The sequence below is a fragment of the Lissotriton vulgaris genome, chromosome 2_1 (assembly GCF_964263255.1).
Source record: "Lissotriton vulgaris chromosome 2_1, aLisVul1.2, whole genome shotgun sequence".
Classification (NCBI taxonomy): domain Eukaryota; kingdom Metazoa; phylum Chordata; class Amphibia; order Caudata; family Salamandridae; genus Lissotriton; species Lissotriton vulgaris.
In genome coordinates this window covers 884,674,450-884,697,411 of record NC_141687.1, presented here as the reverse complement: position 1 = coordinate 884,697,411, position 22,962 = coordinate 884,674,450, and the positions used below count along the sequence as shown (strand labels likewise).

Sequence of the window (22,962 nt, the reverse complement as noted above, 5' to 3'; positions counted from 1 at the left end):
CCTGTTCCCCTCCCACCCACCCCCTCCGTTTGCCCGTTCCCCTCCCACCCACCCCCTCAGTTTGCCCGTTCCCCTCCCACCCACCCCCTCAGTTTGCCTGTTCGTTCCCCTCCCACCCACCCCCTCAGTTTGCCTCTTAACCTCAGTTTGCCTCTTCCCCTCCCACCCACCCCCTCTGTTTGCCTCTTCCCCTCCCACCCACCCCCTCTGTTTGCCTCTTCCCCTCCCACCCACCCCCTCTGTTTGCCTCTTCCCCTCCCACCCACCCCCTCTGTTTGCCTCTTCCCCTCCCACCCACCCCCTCCGTTTGCCTCTTCCCCTCCCACCCACCCCCTCCGTTTGCCTCTTCCCCTCCCACCCACCCCCTCCGTTTGCCTCTTCCCCTCCCACCCACCCCCTCCGTTTGCCTCTTCCCCTCCCACCCACCCTCCTCTTTTGCCTCTTCCCCTCCCACCCACCCTCCTCTGTTTTTCCTATTTCCCTCCCACCCACCCTCCTCTGTTTTCCCTGTTTCCCTCCCACCCACCTCTGTTTTGCTTGTTCCTCTCCCACCCACCTCCCTCTGTTTTTGCTTTTTCCCCTCCCACCCACCCTCCTCTGTTTTGCCTGTTTCCCTCCCACCCACCCCGTTTGCTTGTTCCCCTCCCACCCCCTCCGTTTGCCTGTTCCCCTCCCACCCACCCCCTCCGTTTGCCTGTTCCCCTCCCACCCACCCCCTCCGTTTGCCTGTTCCCCTCCCACCCACCCCCTCCGTTTGCTTGTTCCCCTCCCACCCACCCCCTCCGTTTGCTTGTTCCCCTCCCACCCACCCCCTCCGTTTGCCTGTTCCCCTCCCACCCACCCCCTCCGTTTGCCTGTTCCCCTCCCACCCACCCCCTCCGTTTGCCTGTTCCCCTCCCACCCACCCCCTCCGTTTGCCTGTTCCCCTCCCACCCACCCCCTCCGTTTGCCTGTTCCCCTCCCACCCACCCCCTCCGTTTGCTTGTTCCCCTCCCACCCACCCCCTCCGTTTGCCTGTTCCCCTCCCACCCACCCCCTCCGTTTGCCTGTTCCCCTCCCACCCACCCCCTCCGTTTGCCTGTTCCCCTCCCACCCACCCCCTCCGTTTGCCTGTTCCCCTCCCACCCACCCCCGTTCCCCTCCCACCCACCCCCTCCGTTTGCCTGTTCCCCTCCCACCCACCCCTGTTCCCCTCCCACCCAGCCCCTCCGTTTGCCTGTTCCCCTCCCACCCACCCCCTCCATTTGCCTGTTCCCCTCCCACCCACCCCCTCCGTTTGCCTGTTCCCCTCCCACCCACCCCCTCCGTTTGCCTGTTCCCCTCCCACCCACCCCCTCCGTTTGCCTGTTCCCCTCCCACCCACCCCCTCCGTTTGCCTGTTCCCCTCCCACCCACCCCCTCCGTTTGCCTGTTCCCCTCCCACCCACCCTCCTCTTTTGCCTGTTCCCCTCCCACCCACCCTCCTCTTCTGCCTGTTCCCCTCCCACCCACCCTCCTCTTCTGCCTGTTCCCCTCCCACCCACCCTCCTCTTTTGCCTGTTCCCCTCCCACCCACCCTCCTCTTTTGCCTGTTCCCCTCCCGCCCACCCTCCTCTTTTGCCTGTTCCCCTCCCGCCCACCCTCCTCTTTTGCCTGTTCCCCTCCCGCCCACCCTCCTCTTTTGCCTATTCCCCTCCCGCCCACCCTCCTCTTTTGCCTGTCACCCTCCCACCCACCCTCCTTCGTTTTGTTTGTTCCCCTCCCACCCACCCTCCTCTTTTGCCTGTTCCCCTCCCACCCACCCTCCTCTGTTTTCCCTGTTTCCCTCCCGCCCACCCTCCTCTGTTTTCCCTCCCACCCACCTCTGTTTTGCTTGTTCCTCTCCCACCCACCTCCCTCTGTTTTTAGTTGTTCCCCTCCCACCCACCCTCCTCTGTTTTGCTTGTTCCCCAATGTTTTGCTTGTTCTCCTCCCACCCTCCTCTGTTTTGCTTGTTCCCTGCTTGGACCCGCCCCTCTGCCCCCTGGTTCTCCACAACCCTCCGTGAGGAATAAAGCCGATGCTAACTACTTGAATGCAAGTGGCGGCAGAACTACGACCCTGAATCCAAAGCTATCTACAAATCCGCTCTGAAAAAATTTCTTTAACTAAAAAAAGCTACCATGAGAGGCTACTTCTCATTACAAATCTCGAACGCAAAAAACTCCTCAAAAACCCTTTTTAACATTGTCAAAGAATTTGTAAACCCCCCCGCCAGAGCCACGCAGAACCCCTCTAGCCAGGTACTATGCGATGGACTCTCGGACTATTTCCTCGAAAAAATTGACAAAATTTGTACCTCATTCCCTGAGGTTCCCCCCCTGTCCCCCCATGTGATCGCTCCGGAATCCGCTTCCTTGCAGTCTTTTAACGAGATGTCTCTTGAGTCCGCTCTCAGGCTATTCACCCAATGCAGATCTGGTTCCCCTTCCGACCCAATCCCTGCCAAGACCATGGGTGACCTAGCCCCGTCACTGGCCAACTCCTTTCTCTCTATCTGGAATGCTTCCCTCCATCATGGCATCTTCCCTACTACGTGGAAGGAAGCTCTACTAGTCCCCATCCTGAAAAAACCGGACGCCGATCCGACTAAATTTTCCAATTATCGTCCCATCTCCCTCCTCCCCAAACCCGCAAAAATTTTGGAAAATGCCGTACAGCTGCAACTTACAGAGTATCTGGAAGCTAACTCCCTGCTGCACGACTCCCAATCCGGATTTAGAGCAGGTTTCAGCACTGAGACTGCTCTCCTGGAAGTGGCTGAGACTATCCGTGAATGTGTGAATAGGGGCGAGGAGGCCATGCTGGTCCTCCTCGACCTATCCGCCGCTTTTGATACGGTCTCTCACAAAATCCTACTAAACCGTCTAAAGCAGGTCGGAATCGGTGGCTCCGCTCTCGCCTGGATCGAATCTTTCCTCACTGGCAGAACTCAGAAGGTGGTGCTAAGGCCTTTCAAATCTGAGGGTAAACCCCTGCTGTGTGGCGTCCCGCAGGGCTCTGCCCTGAGCCCTCTGTTTTTTAACGTCTATCTCGCACCTTTGGCCCCTGTGGTGGAGTCCTGTGGAGTCAGAGTGGTCTCTTACGCTGATGACACTCAGCTGATATTTTCCTTTAGAGACCACTCAGACTCCACCTTTACCAACTTCCGCCAATGTCTGAACAACATCTGTGACTGGATGACCAACAATCACCTTAGACTGAATGCTGACAAGACAGAAGTCCTGTTTTTTAACCAAAAAACACCTATTTCCCCTAGTCTGTGGTGGCCCACAGCACTTGACCCTGCGCCCACCCCTGTCCAATCAGCACGTAACCTGGGCTTCCAGTTCGATAACTCACTCTCTTGCAAAGCACAAGTCAACAAGGTCACCTCTGCCTGCTTCGCGAAGCTGCGCATGATTAAGAAGATCCTTCCTTATCTTCCCTTGGACGCCCGCCGAACAATCACTCAGGCCCTCATCACTTCTCACCTAGACTACGCTAACAGCTTATATGCCGGTGCTCCTCAATATCTGATCGATCGGCTTCAGATCGTTCAGAATACGGCAGCCAGACTGATCGGAAACATCCCCTACCGTCAGTCGGTTGCCGCCTACCGCAAAGAGCTCCACTGGCTTCCCATTGCAAGCCGCATCCAATTTAAGATCCTAACCCTCGCCTTTCGAGCCATCAACCGCCTCGGACCTGGCTACCTAAAAAAGCGAGTGTCAATTTCTCATTCTGTCAGATCTCTGAGATCTAACAACTTACGCCTCTTGACTACACCTCGCTTCCGTCGATCCAGAATGGGCGGTAGAGGGTTCAGCGTTTATCACTGCCAAACTATGGAACTGCCTCCCTCTCGACCTCAGGTTCAGCCCGTCTGAATCCATCTTCCGTGCTAAATTAAAAACCTGGCTGTTCTCCAGACTATGATTCCTGTCTTGCAAGAAGCTGGTCCCTCCCCTCCCTCCCTGAGGTTCTGTTTCTAGCGCCGGGACACCCCTCTGGGGGTAGCTGCGCGCTGTATAAGCTACATAAATAAATAAACCACCCCCTTTTTTCTATTTCCCCTCCCACCCACCCTCCTTCGTTTTGCTTGTTCCCCTCCCACCCACCCACCCTCCTTCGTTTTGCTTGTTTCCCTCCCACCCACCCTCCTTCGTTTTGCTTGTTTCCCTCCCACCCACCCTCCTTTGTTTTGCTTGTTCCCCTCCCACCCACCCTCCTTCGTTTTGCTTGTTCCCCTCCCACCCACCCTCCTTCGTTTTGCTTGTTCCCCTCCCACCCACCCTCTTTCTTTTTGCTTGATCCCCTCCCACCCACCCTCCTTCGTTTTGCTTGATCCCCTCCCACCCACCCTCCTTCGTTTTGCTTTGTTCCCCTCCCACCCACCCTCCTTCGTTTTGCTTTGTTCCCCTCCCACCCACCCTCCTTCGTTTTGCTTTGTTCCCCTCCCACCCACCCCCTTTCGTTTTGCTTTGTTCCCTCCCACCCACCCTCCTTCGTTTTGCTTGTTCCCCTCCCACCCACCCTATTTCGTTTTGCTTGTTCCCCGGCTACCCACCCTCCTTCGTTTGGGGTTTGCTCATTCCCCTCCCGCCCGCTCCCTTTTTTTTTTTTTTTTGCTCATTCCCTCCCTCCCTCCGCCTGCCCCGTCTCTTTTTTCTCATTCCCCTCCCTCCGCCACTTCTCTTTTTGCCTATTCCGCCTTTCTACTTCTTTTTGCTTATTCCCCTGCCCTTCCACCCACTTCCTTCTCTTTTTGCTTATTCCTCTCCGACCCCAATTCTCTGGAGGCCGTGTAGCAAAGGCAATCCAGCCACCCACATAGTTGATAATTTGGGGTATGAAGTTTAGGTCTGAGGTAAATTCTAAGCCTGAGTTGGTCATCTTCCTGGTTGCCCTGGAAGGTGAACAAGAGCTCATGGGCCTTTAGCAGGATTGAGACAGCCTGTTTAGCTTTATCTAACGCCACAGAGTTAATGTTTTGTGCTGCTTGGTGACGTGTCTTCCAGTTGTATTTAAGCTTAAGCGCTAGACGTCCGGCTCTATTACCTGGAAAGCTTTGAGGATTGTTATCTTAGTTCATTTTCTAAGTCATACCTAATATTTGTTCAGGCATGTTGGATATTTTCCATGAGCTCTTCCTGTGGTGTTAAAAACGCACTGCTGCTTGAGGAGTGTTGAAGAATGAGCCATCTGGATGTTTGTTTTTGAGGATGGGTCCATGTACTCTACTAAGAAATCTAATGTTTATGAGCTTTGTGGTAAAGCCAGTTTAAGGAGTTGTTTGAAGGGGGAAAATCCTGACTGCATTGCTTGGGTACGAGATAGAGTCTGTTCTACTCTTTTCTCCTTATAATGAAGGGCTGCGGTTAGAGTCTTATAGGTATTGGGTTATGCTCAACACCGCCTCGTTGTCCAACACCCTTGATGTATTTTGAAAGAGTGTCTTTTACTTACATTGTTTCAAGAGCAAAATGTGATTTGGTACCTGATGTTTGCCCGCACCCCTCTGACTCTTGCTGCGATTATGATGCTCCACAAAGGTGTGCTAATGGTCAGTCACTTTACACGTCCACAGTCCTGTTCACCAGATCTACCCTTCTGGCCTCCAAAGTGTACATTCTCAAAGCTTTTGCTGGAGTCTGAAGGTACTTACCGTATTTTCCACCCTTCCTCGAACAGATTGCGGGTAAGGGAATTTTTTATACTTAATGTTTTCTGATTTTCTTTGAACCCTCCTTCTCAGCCTAAGAATGTCGTGTGTTCACAAGTACTTTGTAAGTTGATATAGACAGAATGGGGTGCCGGAGACTTGGAGCGTCCTGCTGCAGACCGTCTCTTATCACTTTCATTTTCCTTCTATACAGAACATAATTTTCTAATTTTGCCATCACAGCTATTCAGTATGTATAACTTGTAGTTTAATTTCCTAGTGGTTCGTAACGATTACTATTCGTGTGACTTGTTCACAAGTAAATGAAGCGATACTGAGTTTTAGGTAGTATTTGTCTATTTTTTTATTGTGACATTTTTGATTGATGTCAGATGTTTGCAATGTGTTAATTCTTTAAATAGCATAGAGTATGCGCTCCTTACTATGCGCGTGTACCCACACTTAAAGGATTCCTAAATGCACAACGCACCACCGTATCACATATGTATGTGTATTGACATAAGTTTGTAACCTTGCGAGTGAAACAAAACTGGCCTGGAGTTATCAACAGTTTCTCGTCAAAACTGAGATAACATTGTGTTGGCAGCACAGCCTTTGTTTGAGTTACGGGTCCATTATCTAAGACATTTCTTCTATTCGCACTGTATAGAATGACAGAGTTTTAAGTGACTATCGTTAAAAGGGACGGGCCCCTATTGTGTTTGTGTCCAAACTGCTCCCCGTTACTGCTATGACATTGATTTTTTTTTAATGCTGTACATTTCAGTAGAATTTAAGGATAAACCAGTAGTTTTAGGTCTTGCTCATAGACCACTTTAGCTGTTTGGCGAGGACTCAAGTTGTCACCGCTGCTCTATGGCAAGCTGTATTCAGGTATGGACTTGAAGCTCCTCCCACTCGGTCCTAATTTTTCTTGGTTTGTGTCATTGTCATTTGGAAACTGTGGCTTTTGATTGGTCAATAGGCTTAGTAGTCCCTCCTTAGTACCGCCTTGTCTCCTTTTGTAACCACCCATGAGGACACCCCCTGTTACATGTGGTTTTACTCGGTAGGCTTTAATTGCAGCCTCTTAGCACTATTTTCTTAAATGGTTTTCTCCTGCCTCCAGGTCATGCTCTCCCGCAACGCTTTAATTATAAATATTTTTTTTTCATAGGATGGCACGTTACCCTTATACAGTGGCAGACTTTCCTTTGGTTTTTTTGCGGTACCAAATGCGCCCAAATATTTTATTTTTTTAAACTATTTATTAACTTTTTTTTTTTATCTGCCCCATGCCGCACTTTCACTTTACTGTCGGCCGCATCCCTTTCCTTAGACGAGCTGCTTCTAGGAAAATGGGCGCGGTCGCCATTAAAGTGAAACCGTGGCATGTGGCGCTTTTACACGCAAGCATTTGTAATGCAATAGGTCTCGCATTTCTGAGAGTTTCATAGATGCGACACCTATTGCATTGCAAATGCTTGTTTGCATTTGGGTGTCAGGACTTTCCATCAGGGTTGGTATTAGCTCACAGTATTTCCCAGGTGTGAGTATTTTTCAAAACTGGCTCGCACCCTTGACTTTAATTCCTTTCTCAGTTTTTATTTTGATGTGGCACATGGATTGATAAAGTAAAGAAGTCAAATGGCCTCCATTGTCTCACACACATGCAAATATAAGGTGGCCATCTTGGAATGATTTAAAAAAAAAAAAAATTACAATATAGTTGCCATGTTCTCACATCGCAATGCATCAGTCTTGACACCTGTGAGCCATTTAGGTATTTCAGACTTTGTTCGAAAACTAAATATAAGAAAAGAAGTGCTCAGGAGAACTAATGGAAAAAAGTATAGCCAAAGTCAATTTATTGGCAGTAACTTTTATAGACAAAACCTATTGGCCTGATACAGTCTTGTTTCATTTATATATTTTTAGGTCTCTGCTGGACAGCGCATGTTCTGTCTCTTTGAGACATATTGTTTACACACAGTGGGCTTACAACCCACCCATAGCTTATCATTGGTTTACTTCAACGTTGCTCTCATTTCTCTTTTTCTGGTTTGTCAAGGCAGGCCTGTGTTGTGTCCTCTTCATGTGTTTGGCCCTCCCCTAGAGCATGGACTAAGTATTTGTGTCATCCCACTGCTCCCTTTTTTAGAGTTACTTTTTTTGTGTTTCAATACCCAATATGAGTGCTTGTGTTTTTCCCTATGCCCCAGTCCATTACTTCTATACCCCCCGCAACCACCCTGTTCAACTTGTATAGGGAACATTGCAGTTTTTAGGTCTCGCCTACGCAGTGCGCATGCATTGCATAGGAGACCTTTAGCCGTCGTACAGCTCTTTTTAAAGCACATACTCGTGCTTGTGGCGGCATACGCCTTGAGGGAGTGCGCAGCGGCGGGCTACAAGCACAGGTATGTGCTTTGAAAAAGAGCAGGCTGCGTTCGCACACATACACGCACAACTCCTGGTTCAGCAAACACACATGCGTCCGCGCTTGTGTTAATTGCATGCTTCATGCTCGTGTCAGTTCTCGATGGACATCTGGGTCGACACCCTCCCCACCCCCACCCACTCTGTGTCGTACTCCACGGCCACCCACCCGTCCCTCTTGGTTTTCGAACATGCCCCTCGCGGGCTCCATTTCCATTAACGCGCTCGCACCACCCTGCCTTCTTTATCGCTTAGTTTTTTATCGCCATCTCTTTCTCTCCGGCCCACCTCTCATCTGTCGGCCCCTTCTCCCTCTCTGTTCTCCTGTCCCTATCTTTCTCTTGTCTTTTGCTCTCTCTCTCTTGGTCTTTCTCGTTCACTTGCTCTCTTTCACCCTGTGCTCTTCCTGAGCTGTATCGAGACATCATCTTCCGCCACAGAACTGTAATTGAAAGTCTGCCAAACCCCGACCGAGATGCCGGATTCATTGATACAGTTCTGCACCATCTAGCTAGCAACACTTTGTTGCACAACCAACTCAACCCTTCACTTTTAGAATTTCAGTCAGGAGCAGGCTGCAGCAGACACATAGCAGTTATTCAGACTGTGGAAGGAACCGGCCTTATTACAGGCTACTGTGACCACCGACTCCTGACGGCAACGTGTGATGTGTCTTTTGTTCGGCGATCTTTCACCCTCAAGGTTTTCTTTTCCCCAGTGCTGTAGAAAGCTACCAAACACAAGACAACCACCGCACCAAAAATAATAGGCATAACATGATTCTAAATGTCATATCAGAAGGGGCAAAAGAGATGACTGCCACAAAAAAAGCATTGGCATAGCCAAAAGTCTGCTTTTGGGACCTTCTAAGTATTTAGTTTTGCAGCACAATATTCTTGGTGCAACAACAACTGTTGCATGGCTAAAACTTAAAAAGTCCCAAAGGTGAGACCTATTGGCTATGCCAATGCTTGTTCAGTTTTTTACAGAGCAAACTCGACTACATAATTGAAACCATAAATGAACTTGCCACCTCTGTGCCTTCTATACACAACCTCCTCCTCCACCATGAGAAATCTTCCTTACATGTCTGTTTTAGGCTCACTTCCTCATGTCAGCCCTATTACCGCATTTTTTGTATGCGCAGTAAGAACAGCATAGTAAAGTTACTTTAAACTTCAGTGTTCTCACAGGCCGTAACGCTGCAAAAAAAGTAATCACAAGTGGGTGATCGTCTGAAAGGTTTGTTAGGCAAACACGTTGCTTTTAAGTGTACCGCTCCAACTAACTTTGAAGTTCAAAACACACCGAGGCTTCAAGAATTATGCCCATGTTGCTCTCTGCATTTCATCAATGACACAAGCTGCTGCAAGCTGTTCAGGCGGGGGACTGTGTGATGTGGGATTCTTGTAATGCGTGCAAAGCAACTCCTAGGTAATCGATCTGAAAACTGTACAACAATATTTGCATATCTGTATCGCAGAATTATCTTGGGCGCATCTCGAGTCTCGAGCCTTGGTGAAAAGAGGCTACCCATCTCTTTCTTCCACCTCTATGATAAGGTGTTGCCAGGGGTCTGGTTTCTGTTGCAGAGCCCAGTTTATAGAGACTGCTAGGAACAAACAGGCTGCACTGCTTGGTAAATCCCGAGCAAATGGCTGCACGTGGTCAAACCAAATGCAAGGAATGCTGCTTTACTAGAGAAAGGAAAGGGCAAGAAGAACAATGGACATAAACCAAAAGTGTATCGGAGTAGAGTGTGTTGCTTAACGTTTGAATTCATAAAAAGTAGATCAATTCATACATACATAGAATAATAATTTGAGGGACCAATTTATTTTGTCCTTCCAGAAGGCAATTGCTACTGCTGCAGAATTCTGGGGTAGCAAACACAAACACCAAGAATGTCTGCTTTTTAATCAAATGTTATGCTTATTTATTCTGTCTCCACATTTCCTACCTCTTTATCTTACTCTCTAGGTTCTTTTTCATATTTGAATTCTCCCTTTGTCACAGTTTTTCTATCTTTCCCTTTCTCCTTTTCCGACTTTCTTGCTCCTGTTCTGGGTCAATGTCTGATGTTAAAAATTAGCTCTAGTTCTCAAAAAACATTGACCAAGCCAATAGGTCTCGCTTTTGAGATATGTTGGCTTTGGCAATGTTTTCTAGCCATGCTGTACAGCAGCGCAAATGCTTTGCAGTGTGGCTAAAACAGTTTTAAAAAATGCAATGCAAGGGCAATTGGCTTTGTCAATGCCTTTTAACCATGTTGTATCGCCTCATGGCTGCTATTCAAGGTAGCTGAAAGTTAGGCAAAGAAGCGCAATGACGCTTTTACACAACATGGCTGAAAGACATTGACATAACCAAAAGCTATTGTGTGGCCAAGACTAATTGGCTTTGCCAGAGCTTGTTTTTATTGCTGGTTTGTTACATTCCGTCCACTTCATTGTGGACCTTGTAACACCGTCCAGCAGGTCAAAGGTGCCATTTGTCAGTTTGGAGGTACATTTGTGTGTATCTTCAGTGCAGGCCATAGGTGGGGTCACTACTATGCTAGAGTCTTGAAAGCAGGTAATCCTTTTAGGGGCATAAGGTTCATTCAAAGCCTCTTTTTGAAGAGGCTTGTCGTCTGGTTTATTTTGGCGGTTTCCAGACTTGCTTAATTTCTCAGCCCTGGGCACAAGACTCACAAAGAGGTCAGCCCAGGTCCATTGTTGTGCCACGTTGCAGGGGCGGCTCTAGGCTCATGGCGGCCCTGGGCAGGGAGCGTAGGTAGGGGGCCCCAGAAGAGGGGGTCCGGGCAGGGCGGAGCGCAGAGGCCAGTGAAGAAGGGGGGTCAGGGTGTTTGGAAGTGGTACAGCGCCGGAGGCCGCCAAATCCCTGCCAGGGGCCCCCACGGAAATATGTATCCATCCTCGGAGGATTATTATATTAAGGATATATATTGACGTGGTGGCCCCTGGGGTTTGGTGGCCCTCTGCAGGTGCACAGCTTGCACCTGCCTAAAGCCGCCCCTGCACGTTGTCTGATCGTTTGATTCAGGATGAATAAGCCCGAAATGTAAAATTGTATTCAATGTGTGTTAAAGCGAAATTGGTTTTAGGAGCTGTGTCTCTTACAAGACTTATTTTTTCACTCTTCTGACAATCATTTCAATGTGGTGAGGGATCTTTATGTGACACTTTCCGACTCAGGATTTCTCACCTAACATTTGCACTGAACTTGTAACACATTTATTGAGCATGTGCCCGGTGTGCTTGTGTATTCAGAGAGTAGGTAACCCCCTTTTGGTATCATTTTACGTCCAGAGGGTCGAAGGTTTCTAATTTGATCAATGTAATTTATAGCAGTGTCCATATCGTAGCTTATTTTCTTGAATTTGCGTCACTTTCACTTTAAACAAAAATTGTTTCCTGAATTATGTCCCTCTACCTTGGATGCGCAAAAGGGCCTTAGTTTGATGAATAATCCAAGGTGCCTTGAAAAGACTAAAAAAAGCTGAAGGAAAGGAATACATGGGAGAATAAACCTGCATTGTCAAAGTCAGTAGGTCTGGCTCAGTCTTAATACAGTTGTGTGGTTAGTGTGGGCATATACACACATGAACGCGGGCGTGTGACAGTGGGTTTTACGTTTGATGACTTCACTTACATTAGTAGTTGACCTTCTGGCGCTTACTCTCATCGATAGACTGCATTTCCTCTGTCACCTCTATATTACATCATCACTATCCTTTATGAAGAAGATAATGGCCCTTTTAGATAGATATTGAGACAAATCTTTGACAAGTTACATAGCTCAATACAGATCAGCAGCTCTAACGCTTGTAAATGTGATCCTGTAACCTGAACCATAACTTAACTTTGGCACAGAAGTAACAGCTGCTCTTCTTTTTTTTACGCAGGAAAACTTGATAGGTTCACTCTTGGCAATCTTTGGTCATCTTGTCATCAGTATTGCACTCAATGTACAGGTATGTGCGATTACAACTTTTCCATTTCGCTCCCCTTAATCAATCGGAGACCTTCAAAGTTAATCCACGTCCTCTTGTTTGTGTTGTTAGAAGTACAGTCATGTTCGACTGGCTGGGACCAAAGATGCACAGGCATACTTCAAGACGAAGATATGGTGGCTCGGGCTGTTCCTGCTGCTGTTGGGAGAGCTGGGGGTGTTTTCATCCTATGCCTTTGCTCCACTCTCACTCATTGTGCCTCTAAGTGCTGTGTCTGCTATAGGTAAGATTACTGCTCTTGCTGCATGCATCACAAACTGTGTTAAAGTTTCATAACTGGACACATAGTGTATGGTGTTTTGCATTCTTCCCTATTCAGTGATTTTTTTTTTTAATAAGCCTGCAAAATTGGTATCGACTGTATAACATCCTCCAGCCTCCATTCACTTTATTCATGAAGCGTGCTTCCTGTGCAATGGTTCATAGTGACACAGAGCTTCATATGTGTTTAAGTGGGTGTATTAAGTGTAAAGAGGCAGCCGAGCCTGGCAACAGAAATAAGTGATACCCATTTTGTTGGATAAGCCTTTTACGCTGAACTAGGCAGTTCTGTCGATCCACATTGAATGAAAAACTTATGGGACACCCATCAGGAATCCCCAGCATGCTAATAAGCCAAATTCTCGTTGTTCTTGGGTACGCCAAATAGCTTGTGAGACTACATTTTCAGAGGCGAATTTCTCTAAATTAGGGCTGCACCGCGTCCGTGTTCATGCAACTTCAACATTTGATTCTCTAGCTTTGGTAAAGTTTTTTATCAAGGGTGAAATCATTTTAATGCATTTTCAAATCATGCAGAAAAGGGAGGGCACAATTTAAGTAAATGATAACCCAGAACAAACCTATTTTCTTTTTTAATTTTATTTTCATAATTTGAAAAACCAAAAAAAAGAAGGTCGTGGCAGTCGTCATTTACAAATATGTGCAGAACCAACAAACATAAAAGGAACCAATGCATGAGAGACACAGTGAAGAATGAACATAAGGCACATAACACAGAATTTAAAACCAATTATACCGCCTAATGGGAAGAGTAGAGGCCGGAAAACACATCACCTAAATAGAGAGAAAAATATATATATATTTTTCAGCAATGAGAAAAAATCATTGCTTTAATCATTCCTCAAACGGGGCCCAGATCTTACAGGCCAGCTCCCGCCTCCCTCTCCCCCTTCTTAAAAAGACTGAAGACTCCAAATTATAGAGAGCGAGAATCCTGGCTTTCCAATTGACAAATGTGGGGGCTTCGGGACTCGACCATTGTGAGGTGATGCACAGCCGGATCATAGACATTGCTACAAACATAAAAGCAGAAACATATCACGTTCTTTCTACCAGCGCAGTACCTTCACACCCCATTATCACCATCTCTGGAGAGATGGTGATCGGGATATTGAGCGTCGAATTTATAAAGCACTCCACATCATACAAAAATGCCCCAGCTTTGGACAAGAGTAAAACATATGTATAGAATTAGCTGCTTGAAGCCCGCACCTAGCACAGCAGTCACCCTTCCGGTCCCCCCACTTTGCAATTTTTGCCGGTGTATAATATAGGTCGAACATTGCCATATAACTTTGAGTCCATAGGCTACCAGAGACTAGGACTTAACTTGCTAGATTTAGTGCCGGCCTTCTGTCCACCCCAGTCTTGCTAAATTTGCCCTCCCACTTCACATTTTGTAGAGCGAGGTCTTCCGTTAGGTCAGATAGAAGATGTTGATAAATTGTCCCTATTCTAGCCCTCCTTTGAATTAATTCAAATATGATAACCTTATCAAAAATTATGGAGGTTTCATGTTGCTGTTTATCAATAAAACTTCTAATCTGAAGGTATTTAAAAAATCGTGAGTGTTCAGATGAAACTTATCCTTTAAAAAGGAAAAAGAGGCCATTTGCCCACCAGAGTCTAAGTCACCTATGTCCTTCAAATCCAGTAGCTGCCATCTAAAGATGATCTGATCATGAAAAATAGCAGGCAAAAGTCGGACATCTGTAAAATGGGTGTAGAAGTTAATATTCCGAATTGACCATTTATGCCAAATTTTCTGCCAAACTGAGAACATGGCCCTATAACCTTGAACCTTGTTTTCTTAAAATAGCTTGGCTCAAGAATTTGTGTCTGGACACCCTTAGCAGCCTCCCCCCAAGCCTAGATCCTAGATAGTAGGTCTCTCGGAGAGCGGAACCTCAGCACGATCTCCCAGCAGTGGTAGCCCAAAGTGTTGAAGCATGACAGAACAATATAAAATAGAAGATTTTGGACCGCCAACCACCACGATCCCTAGGGAGTCATATCCATTTAGCTGCCCTGCTCGAGCGGTGCTATCCCCTAAGTAACCTGTAACAGATCCTTTTGGCCCTAACCAAGCTTCGTTGTGAAAGCTCTAATGGAATAGTTATGAATAGGTACAAGAACTTTGGGAGGACCAGCATTTTGAGTACGTTGCATCTGCCATATAAAGAAAGATGTATATGGTCTAATCTTTCCAGCTTAGCATTGACAGAATCAACCACCGGAAGAATATTCAGATCGGGGATGTTGTCTACAAAGGCAGTGATTTTGACCCCCAGATATGTTGCTTGTATAACAGGAGCTTCGGAAGAGCCCATAGCAGTTGATTGAATGACATGCGTTTTTGAAACATTCAGCCTGTAACCTGACAACAGGCCAAAATGTACAGCGAGAGTCTTTAAAGCAGAAGTGGCTGAGCCGACATCACTAATTAAAACTAAAATATCGTCCACGTAAGCCAGCGTCTTATACTCTGTTGCATTGACCCTGATCAGCAAGATGTCCAAGTTCCCTTCAATTTTGCTAAGAAAGGGATCAATGTACAGAGCAAAGAGCAAGGGTGAACATGGACACCCTCAAAGCCCTGCACTGGCGGCCCATTCAGGAAAGAGTGCATTTTAAAGCCCTTTGCACTACCCATAAAATCTTGCAGGGAAAGGCCCCACCCATTCTAAAGGACCTTGTCACCCCCTACCGGACTAACAGAACCCTTCGCTCTTCATATGACAATCTGGCATCCGTACCCAGGATCAAAAAAACCCGCTCTGGAGGCCGACTATTTGCATACAATGCTTCCAAATTATGGAACTCACTACCCTCTGATATTCGGGCTCAGCCCAATCTTCTTCCATTCCGTGAGGCACTCAAGACCTGGCTGTTCCCATAACACTTCTTCCTCAATTATTGTCATATCTAGCACTAGCGCTGGGACGCTCACAGGCAGCCATGCGCTTTACAAATCTGTAAAATAAAATAAATAAATAAATAAGGGTGAGCAGGGACACCCTTGCCTGGTGCCCCTGCTGATGTTAGAGGACGCTGACTCCTGACCAGAAATGCGCAGTGTTGCAGCTGGGGAAATATACAATGCCTGAATGGCCTGAATACATTTGGTGCTGAAGCTCTTCCAGCGGAGAACTGCCCATAAAACCCCCCAGGCGACCCTGTCGAACTCCTTCTCGGCGTCCCACAGGATAACTCCGAGGGGAGAGCCAGTAACTTGAGCCCAATCCAGTAGTGCGATGACCCACTGAACATGGTCGGCCGCGTCCCTGGCGGGATAAACCCATGCTGGCGTAGAGAGACTAGCGGGGTGATGACCTCTGCAAGTCTAGTAGATAGAATTCTAGAATATATTTTACTGTCAGTGTTTAGCAGGGAGATTGGTCGAAAAGATGAGGGTTTAGCTTGGGCTTATCCTTCTTCTTAAAAAGGACAATCGTGGTTTGACACCATGAATCCAGTATGACCCCCCCCGTGCTGCCCTAAAAACAGATAAGATGTCTTGGCGGATCTCTAGACAGAAAGCCCTATAGAATTCTAAAGGGATAGCGTCGGGACCAGCGGCCTTCCCGTTAGCTAACGATTTTATTGCCAGCTCGACCTCCTCCCACGTATTTGGGGCGGAAAGAGCCTCATTCTGCTCCGTTGTAACTCGGAGGGTGTCAATATCCTGAAGGAAGTCCTGAGCCAGAGATTATCTTCTGTGTAGAGTACAGTATAAAACTTCTGAAACACACCCATAACCCCCTCCTGCCTATCCTGAACATTGCCCTGGTGATCCTGAATTCTGGTAATACGATTTAACAAGCTTTTCTGTTGAAGCCTTTTGAGTTTTCCCCATATTCATACATCATTGTAGGATACTGCAAAAATTTTGCAGCCAAAAAATTCCAGAAGTTTAGACTTGATTATGGCAACAAACTGCTGACTCTGATCTATGTTAAGGCCATCCATGATAATACGTGTTAATTCCATCTCTGCCACCCTAAGCTCCTCCACACCGCTCTTAATCTGCTCCTGCATAGTCTTCCATCGGAAGGCTGCAAAGCTCTTGGTCTCCCCGCGCATAGCGGCCTTGAGTGTATCCCCGACCATACAGTAGGAGGCAGTACTCCTATTGATGTTTAAAAATTCGATTAGCCACTTTCTCATGTGATCCTGATAGGCCTGATCCAACAATAATTTTCTTTCGAATGTCGATGTCCTAGGAGCACTGGACCTGCGGGACAGAGGACACTCTGCAGTCAGAGGATTGTGATCAGATAGAATTCTTGGGGAAACTGAGATGGAGGCTGCCTCCGCCATTTATCAGACATAAAAATATAGTCCAATCGGACCATTTCAATATGGGGGCAGAATAATATGTATACCCATCTTTGTCTTTATTATGTCTATACCAACGATCAATCAAACCATGTTCTTGAATTAAAATCTGAAGGGCCTTAAAAACCCTAGGTTTCCTACTGGTATACTTTTGGGCCCCTACTAAGTTAAAATTTCCGGGCAGGTTAATATTCATATCCCCACAGACAAACATTGGATGTGGCCATGCTGCTAATTCTAGGTTCAAGCATTTTATCACTTCTGGATCATCTACATTTGACAAAATTATTTATATAGAAAAGGAAGTGCACTCTTTTATCATGTTATTTTTAAAATAAACAGATTTTCAAACCAAGGGTGCTACACTACTCTAGTGTGTTTACGTCACACAAACTATGTACAAAAGAACTAACAGGGATTGCCCAGATTGTAGTGTGCACTGTTCCTAATGAACAAATTGTTCGAATTTGTACCCTTTTTAACACGCTAATGGAACATAAATCAACATTTGGTCAAGAATCTTGTATTCTACAAGTTATTAAACTCAGAATGACAAAACATTCCTTATTCAATAACAAAACTTAAAATTTAACAAGATGCCAATACATATCTCGTTTGACAAATAGTTTTTTAAAAAAGATATGAAGAAGCGAAAAAATCCAATATATTAGTACTTCTTGCTTTATATTGGTATTAATTATAGTCCTATGATTTCCATATCGATGGAAGCAAGTATTTCAGTTGGCCCAATGCATTTCGGAACGCACAGGTTCCTTCCTCAGGGGCAGTGTTCTAAAAACAAAACCGTGCATCGTGCGTTTTATACATCTGTTTCACTGCTTCATAAGAAAACAAGTTAACTGTGATGGGGGAGGTACCATCGTGTGGTTGGTTACTTAATAGTAAGTTTGTTAGTCATGCGGTGATAATGTCTCCTCTGTGCCACCATAAAAGACATGGAAAGGAGCATAAACAAGAATAGGAGCATAAACAAGAAAATATGTAAAGTTAAAAAAAAGTGAAAAAAAGTTGACTGAGTAAAAAAAGAAAAAGTGAAAAAAGTGGAAAAAACGTGAGGTATAACCCTATATTCACAAAGATGCACATGCTTGGCATATAGCTTCAGATATACCTAGTCGATGCGATATGTCTATCTCAAAACGAGTTCTGATATAAAGATCCCGATATATAGAGTCCTGCAATCATTCGTAAAAATTAGCTATTGCCAACTCATCTATACTACTATTATAAAGAGAGAACTTGCGCCTTTTGGCAAGGTAAACTCGGGAACCACAGCGCCAATCCACACACCCAATATATTGTTGTAATCCTCAGGGTGTGTAGATGGACATAGGCTGTATAAAATAAAAAAAACGTAAATTAAAAAATTTAAGTTTTAAAACAAAGTAGTCCCCTAAAACAAGCGCCAGCCGCGATATAGCGCTAACCGTGACCTACACCTGCGTGATGACGACAGGCGGAGAGGAGCGGTGACGAGCGGCGATGTGCAGCGAGGAGTGACGTGCGGCGAAGAGTGGCGCGGCGCCTTAGGTGAGGCGGGAGCCAGTCCGGGCAATGTTGGTGCGGGCGGGGGCCCGGGAGTGGGGGCTAAGTCCAGCTGAGGTAAGGAGGCGGGAGGTGGGAGGCCGGCGGGCGGGCAGCGGTATACGCAATGTCGGGGCGGGCGGCGGGGGGCAGGGGGGCCCGGCCGGGACTAAGCAAAGGCTGAAAATGCAGCCCCCAGCCCCTTCGGCCCCCGGGGAACGCCGGGGCGGGCTGGGTATACTTGGCCTGTCATGTTTCCAAAGTTTATCAAATTACTGATTGAATGTCACTGCAATCAATAGAAGTGACAGGTGTTGGTCTCGGCGCAACTAACTGTGCAGCCCCCAGCCCCCTTCTGCCCCCGGGCAACGCCGGGGCGGGCTGCGTATACGCAATGTCGGGGCGGGGGGCCCGGCCGGGACTAAGCAAATGCTGAAAATGCAGCCCCCAGCCCCCTTCTGCCCCCGGGCAACGCCGGGGCGGGCTGCTAGTACTTGTATAAAAATAATAAATAATAGTGCGGTAGTGTAGTGGACTCTCACTCACCAACTAATAAGGCTGCGAACCCGAGGTATTCAATCCTTTCAAATCAAGTATAAATCACAGTGTCACCTAATCTAAAATAACAACAGAGATAAACTTAACTAAATGTTAAATGTGTACTAGATCAACCACTACACAACTAAAATGGAGAAATTATCACTCACCAACTAGATGTGTTCTGTATAGCTTACAGTGTTAAATCCCCAAATTGCTCAACGTTTCCCAAACCGCTCTTCGTTGTATATGCTGAGTGGCTCTAAAATGAACAATAACAAACCCAATGGTGAATTGAACCGAATCTACAAATTACCCTCTCAATGAACTCCTCTGAAACAAAAGCCGGTTACCTTTAGTGTTCTGTACTACAGCCGTCCGCTCCTGAAAACATCCTGGAACCAGCATGAAGAGATATCCGCCATTAACAATGCAGAGGACGCATAAAAACTATGCGTTCTTGGTCACGTGACCTGAGTTATGGGAAGCCTAGTCCAAAAACAGTGTGAATGTATACCGAATCTACCGATAACAGCACTGCTAGTGTAATAGAATAAGTTATCTTTTAATAGACAACAATACGCCTAAAACCTAATGTGAGCAAAAAGCATCTAAAACCAGCGCTACTACTATCACTTTTGCCCGTCCCTTGTGTGTGTTTTGGGAACAAAATGCTGAAAATGTAGGCTATGTCATGTACACATGAATGGGAACAATAAAGTTACAACTAAACCGGGTCTCCATTCTTTGTGTAGGAATCAAAGGAGAGAGAAAATATCAAAAATAGAATAAAAGAAAATGATAAAGAAGGTAATATCACCAAGTTTGAAATATAGAGATAACCAGATGTACCAAATCTTCATTGTATATGGAGTGATACAGAACAAGGTTCAAACATAAGTACAGTCAGAACGCAGACATATGAAACCAGTCCAAATTCTGGGTAAATGCAGATAAAATATGTGTTCCCCAAATGAATTCACATTTAAGTAAAGAGTCCTTGCAAACATGTACAATAATGGAAAAAACATTACGACATTATCATCCATTATACAACAGGCTGAAGTTTTCTGTGCTCAAGAAATTACAGATAACAACTTATGTCAATTTTATCGTTCAACCCTTTAGGGGATAAAGTCTGTAAATCAATCCAAAATATTTCCCTCTGCAGGAGTTTCTAACTGTTATCTATCCCTTCATTTTTACTGACTACTTCAACAGTTTGTGCTCATAGCTGTGATATATTGTGTTGTGCTTCTATCCAATGTGTGGCTACACTAGACGTTTTGTTGCCTGTACGTATTGTACTTTTATGTTCAGTAAGTCGTGTTTTAAACTTACGTTCTGTTTTGCCTATATAAGCTTTGCATTTCAAACAGTATATAATGTTAGCTGTATTACAGTCTGAAGTGTCCCTCAATTGTATATACCTCCCGGTTACTGGATGTGTAAGTACCGCACCTATAGTGATATTATTACAGTTTATGCAGTTGTGGTACTTGGTTGTCCCTTTGTAGATCTGTTTAGACACTGCTTGACTTGGTGATTGTATCAGTTCTTGAAGAGTCTTAGATCGAGTGTATGCAAATGTTAGTTTTTCTTGAAATATACCATGGAATTCTGATTTATTTTCCAACAAATCCCATCTTTTATTTATGATCTTTTTAATTTGCATAGAATGAATGGAATACTTGGATATAAAAGTAGGTGTCTTGCATGGAGCTCTTGAAGTTTTGACAAATAGAGATGTACGATCTTTGGTAACTATCCTTGTTATACTTTTCTGTAATATATCTGGGGGATACCCTCTTTGTTCCAATCGTAGTTTGAAGGCTTCAATTTTGGTGGCAGCTGTTGAGGGTTCTGAACATATCCTTTTGATTCGTAAGAATTGCGAGTAAGGGAGATTCTTGATAAGACTCCTGGGGTGAAAACTAGTATGCAACAGAGTGCTGTTTCTAGCTCTCGATTTGGTAAAGATTTCGGTACTGAGACTGGTCTTTTCTTATTAGAACATCCAAATAATTTACTTGGTGCGTACTTATGTTACATGTGAATTGAATTCTTGAGTTCCTGGTATTGAGTTCCGCAATCAAACTTTGCAAGACATGACGTGGTTGTGTCCAAATAAGGAATATATCATCAATGTACCGGCATTATTGTGCTATGCCTTTGATCCAATCATCATTAGTTAAGATGTGATCACACTCAAATTTCGACATTAAGATATTTGCGTATGCCGGTGCACCCGAAAATCCCATTGACGTTCCGGTCAGTTGTCATAAAATTCCCCTTTCAATTGAAAGTAACTATTGTGAAGAAATATAGTTTCAATAGGAAGATGCTTTGTTGCTCTGGTAATTCAATTTTGAGTAATGCCCATTCTACAGCTTCAATGCCCTTTGAATGTGCAATAGACGTATAGAGTGCAGTGACGTCGATGGTACACAATAACCAATGATCTTGAGTACAGGATTCCCTCACCTTAAGTTTAGTAAGGAAATCAGTAGTATCCTTGACATACGTACACCAACTTTCGACGAACTGTTGTAAAAAATAATCCAAATAGCTGCCTAATGGATCAAAGATGGAGTTACATGCAGAAACAATTGGACGAAATGGCGGATCGGTGGGATGCTTGTGAATCTTTGGTGTCATGTAGATTTTAGGTCTACAAGGATTGGTGACGATTAAGTGAGATTTTAAGGAAGAATTTAAACACTCCATGTGTGCTGCTGAATCCAAAATGGATTAAAGTTAAATTGTTGGATTGGCTTCAAGATTCAAATATGTTGAGGTGTCATGAACTAGTTCATCAACCTTGTTCTCATAATAGACAGTATCCATAACCACCATGCACTCCCCTTGTCTGCAGGTTTCAGAGTCAAGGTGGTGTTGAATGCGATCGACCAAATGATCAGTTTCTCTTTTTCTGTTAGATTGGAAGCTTTTACTTTCTTGTAATCCAACTTGGAGCAATCATGTCTAACTGTTTTCAAAGATATCTAAAGTTTTGTGGGAGACGGGAGCCTGATAGTTGCTTCTTAGGCTTAAATCTGGCAGTCAGATCGTCTTGCACCTCTTGAGCGTCTTGCACAATGTTGGAAAAATAGTGCTGCAAGTGAAGCTTACGCATAAACTTGTAGAGGGCAATTTCTGTATCTAGTCCCATAGTACCAGTGGTTGGCACAAATGTCATGCCTTTGATAAGTGTAGCTATTTGTTGCGTAGACAGAACAGTGGACGAGATATTGATGATCAAGCTACGCTCTTCCCACTCCGTAGCATTTTTCCCCCCTTGTCCTCGGTTTTTTCTGTGGTTGTTATCGCACTTAACAGAGGTTGCCCCAGGTCTGGTGCCTGTGAAAAAAAGGTGTTGTAGATGTGGTGGGTATCTGTGAAGCCCAAAATGCTACTGCTGTAGTTGTAGGACCTGAAGTGGAAAGTGCAGACTTTGTAACAGGTGGTCGATGTATAGATGTATCTCGATCTATAACAACACTTTTCTCTGAAGAAGAGGTGGTTTTCTTGTTATCATTAAATCTTCTCGCGTAGATTTCAGCCCATGTGTATATATACCTCGTTAAGCTTGTAATCTATAGTATCCCTCCGGTACTTCCTGATTTTACCTTCTTGTAATTCTTTACTATAGCGATCTAATTTTTGATTCAAATATTCCAATGTAGTAACCCAAGTGTCATCTACATTTGACCCATATATTGTGCAGATGGTTACGGATCTCCTATTAACCACTATTTCGACTAAGACCCATCTGCCCGCACTATCCTCTCAAACTTTTTTACAAAACCCGACCCCACGCTTCAGCAAGATGGCCACCCCCCTGATCATATATGTCTGTCGAGAACAAGCAATTAAATCATAGCCGGGGACTTTCAGCCACTCCCGTTTAGCCCAGGGCATGTGTGTCTCTTGTAGACATAAGACATCCAATTGCATATTATGGACAATTTTCGAAAACAAAGCCCGTTTTTTATCATCATTAAGACCGCATATATTCCATGAACTTAAACGCAATTTACCCTGCCCCATTAGAGCTAAAAAAAAACCCCTTCTCCACTGTGGACCGTTATCCTTTTTAGTCACGAATTATGACATCACACAAAACCTACTAATGACAATAACA

General features: G+C 45.4%; 1 protein-coding gene across 3 annotated transcripts in view; it reads left to right on the top strand.

Annotated features, from left to right (window-relative positions):
* NIPAL3 (NIPA like domain containing 3) overlaps window positions 1-22,962 on the top strand; it is a 190,700-nt gene that overhangs the window by 42,399 nt on the left and 125,339 nt on the right. For all 3 annotated transcript variants that reach the window (XR_015308435.1, XM_086956406.1, XM_086956408.1), the window contains exons 3-4: window positions 12,009-12,077; window positions 12,168-12,339. Coding sequence is in view for 2 of the 3 variants with exons in the window: in XM_086956406.1 (XP_086812532.1) it covers window positions 12,009-12,077; window positions 12,168-12,339 (241 nt within the window). In the remaining variant the exon portion in view is untranslated. The remainder of the gene's footprint in view (window positions 1-12,008; window positions 12,078-12,167; window positions 12,340-22,962) is intronic.